The sequence below is a fragment of the Temnothorax curvispinosus genome, unplaced genomic scaffold (assembly GCF_003070985.1).
Source record: "Temnothorax curvispinosus isolate PA1 unplaced genomic scaffold, ASM307098v1 QBEX01009671.1, whole genome shotgun sequence".
Taxonomy (NCBI): Eukaryota; Metazoa; Arthropoda; class Insecta; order Hymenoptera; family Formicidae; genus Temnothorax; species Temnothorax curvispinosus.
The window spans coordinates 1-3,027 of NW_020219451.1; the positions used below are offsets into that span (position 1 = coordinate 1).

The window sequence follows — 3,027 nt, forward strand, 5'->3', positions numbered from 1 at the left end:
CTATAATAGGTGTTCTAAGCCATAAGAAATTGACCAATCATAGTGGAATGTGAGAAGAATACTCGATTGTGATTGGTCAATTTCTTCATAACCTGATTCCTGTCAAATTTAACGTTTAGTGCCCGTCTACAATAGGTGTTTTAAGCCTTAAGCTCTAAGAATCACCAATCACAGTCAATTATTATTCTCCTCAAATTCAACTGTAATTGAACAATTTCTTAAGGGGGGAGACTCATGTCTTTGACCCTTTTTTTGATAATATTTTATAAAGAACTGAGAGTATTTATTGAATCCTAATAAAAGACATGATAATGTTAACGATCAAATGTACAAGAAAAAATTTTTTTATAGTAGAAAAAATACAAAATGGCGGCGCTGCAGCTGCTCGAAGTTGTCGTCTAGATTTTGCGCGGGAGAATGCTCAGGTTCTTGTAATGAACTGAAATCAACAAACCAAAATTTTTTCGTTAAATTATGATCCTCCGATGCGCATGAACCTAAATTTAGCAAAAAAAAAAGAAATTGAAAAATAAAAAACGTTTTAAAAAAATTTCACAATTTTAAATTTTGTTAAAACGTCCTCTATTTTTCATTTCTTTTTTTTGCTAAATTTAGGTTCATGCGCATCGGAGGATCATAATTTAACGAAAAATTTTTGGTTCATTGATTTCAGTTCATTACAAGGACCTGGGCATTCTCCCGCGCAAAATCTAGACGACAACTTCGAGCAGCTGCACTTTGTATTTTTTCTACTATAAAAACATTTTTTCTTGTACATTTGATCGGCAAAATTATCATGTATTTTATTAGGATTCAATAAATACTCTCAGTTCTTTACAAAAATTTATCAAAAAAAAGGGTCAAAGACATGAGTTTCCCCCCTTAAGGCTTATGCAGGGTCTACAATGCGAGTCGTGGGTCGTGAGTCGTAGGAAATGGACCAATCACAATCGAATTTGAGAAGAATAATCGACTGTGATTGGTCAATTCTTACGACTCACGACTTTACAACTCGCATTGTAGACCTAGCATTAATATCTCGTGTCGCGGGGCAGAGCGACGCTTTTTTCTGTCAGATTCGGTCGTTTTAAGCGAAAACGCACGAATTGAGCCTAATTTCATTGAAATCGGAGAGAAGTGAGCTCTCCTTCAGGGGGTCGATTGTGTAGTACATATCTCGAAACTAGGGATCCTCCAGAGAGGGATCGGACTAACCGTCGCCATTTGTCTCAAAACCGGAAGTGGTATATTCAGCGGCAAAACTCAAACGTGTTTTAATGCAAATGTGTATATTTTATATAATTAGACATGACAGACACGCGCCACGCGCATGTTATTTAGCTTTAATTATACAATTCCTATTACATTATACTATTAACGAATTAATACACAAACTGTCAAAATAAGTAATGATAGATGTTTACGAAAAAAGCAATCAGCATCGCGGAAAAATGTCAACAATGAAACCTTACATGACTTTTTTATGAGTGAATTATTCTTATACAATGAGAAAAATAAAATATTTCATATTTAAATACCGAAAATGTTGTACAGTAATTCTTACAGTTATAGTTTATTTACAAATAATAAAATATAAACAAATTCTTTCAGTGGTAATTGGTGCGCAAGAGTTCCTTTTGTAAAAAATATTTAATGATTCGTAAAAAATATATATTGATGACAAATTGTAATTTTACATGTATACAAGTTGTAATTTTTTATTCCGTTTATTGGCTGCAATAAGACTCTTTTTCAAAGCTATCCTAGATTTTTCCGATTTGTCATATAATTTTTGTAATCTATTAAATCGTTGTTCAAGTGTTTCTTCGAAAGGCGTTTTTTCCTTCAGTTCTTCAATACTTCCTTCAGTTTCCTGAATTTCTTCTGAATTGTTGTGAACATCACCTGCACATAAATTTTTTGAAATAGAAAACTGACACTTGGTCGCAGAAGAAAAATTAAATACTGGTTTCAAAAGAAGTCTTATTAGTCAAATAAATATATTATGTTTGTACTTACTGAACACAATGTCGAACTCACTCCAAGAACCCAGTCTGCACAATACTTTTCTTCTTTTCTCTTCTCGTGGGAATCTACACATTTGGAAGCCTTTGCTCGATGAGTTCGTACAGTAATCTGCACTGCAACCCGTCATATTTCTTTTTCTGTAAATAAAATTTACGTATTTATAAATAATTATATATGTTATGTGGAAAATGACAGGCAGCTTTCTAAATCGTACACCACCGTTCTTTCGTCAGGCGCGTAGATGAGAATAGCCTAATAGCCCTTCAGAAACAGAGCAACGTTTCACGTGAAATAATGGGTGCGTTCAGCCGATACTCCGCTAGCCTAGCAATCGTGAGCAGTCGCTCGTTTTCACTCGTTTCCTCTCCTTTGACCCAATGGATTAAAAGGAGAGGAAACGAGCGACTGCTCACGATTGCTAGGCTAGCGGAGTATCGGCTGAACGCATCAGCCACTCATAGACGAGGCAAGGGCACCGTAAAGTTCCTTAACTAATTATCGTTTCGCTGGCGTACTAACCTACACGACTAACTTGTCCTCGTCCTTCTCCGATCGTTGACGCCAAAGGAGAATGCTGCGTCGTAGGTTGACGACGACGACGACGACGACGACGACGACGATGACGACGATGACGACGACGACGATAACGATGACGACGACGACGACGGCGACGACGACAGGGTATACCGTGACGACGCGGTTTTCTGTTTACTCGCTCTCCTCTCCTCGTTTCGTTGCGATTTACGGTCACGCGCACGCGTGTGTGTATGGCTCTATCTCTCTTACTCGCTCGCTCTTTCTCTCTCTGTTTCCGGTTTTGAAACCAATGGTCGCCGACCAATAGAAAACGATACCCGCTTAGTCCGATCCCTCTCTTGAGGATCCCTACTCGAAACCTAGTGAAAATGACAAAAGTGAGCATTTTCTTGATTGGGTAAGTTTCACCATAGTAAAAGTGCGGGATATTTCACGTGAGATTACTCGACAAGAAATTTTGTG

The 3,027-nt window shown here is 37.4% G+C and overlaps 1 protein-coding gene across 3 annotated transcripts; it reads right to left on the reverse strand.

Moving 5' to 3' along the window:
* Positions 1-1,655: 1,655 nt before the first annotated feature.
* On the reverse strand, positions 1,656-2,933 carry LOC112459278. Of its 3 annotated transcripts, none has more exons than XM_025023318.1 (4): positions 2,442-2,458; positions 2,243-2,289; positions 2,020-2,165; positions 1,656-1,905 (listed from the first exon to the last, which is right to left on the reverse strand). In XM_025023318.1, exons 3-4 carry the CDS (start codon positions 2,153-2,155, stop codon positions 1,694-1,696), a joined length of 348 nt encoding a protein of 115 aa, XP_024879086.1. In that variant the 5' UTR covers positions 2,156-2,165; positions 2,243-2,289; positions 2,442-2,458; the 3' UTR covers positions 1,656-1,693. The 3 variants fall into 3 exon arrangements, with proteins under 3 accessions (XP_024879086.1, XP_024879087.1, XP_024879085.1); XM_025023319.1 differs by having other exon boundaries at positions 2,248-2,289; positions 2,442-2,457; XM_025023317.1 differs by lacking the exons at positions 2,243-2,289; positions 2,442-2,458 and adding an exon at positions 2,548-2,933.
* Between the last annotated feature and the right edge of the window lie 94 nt (positions 2,934-3,027).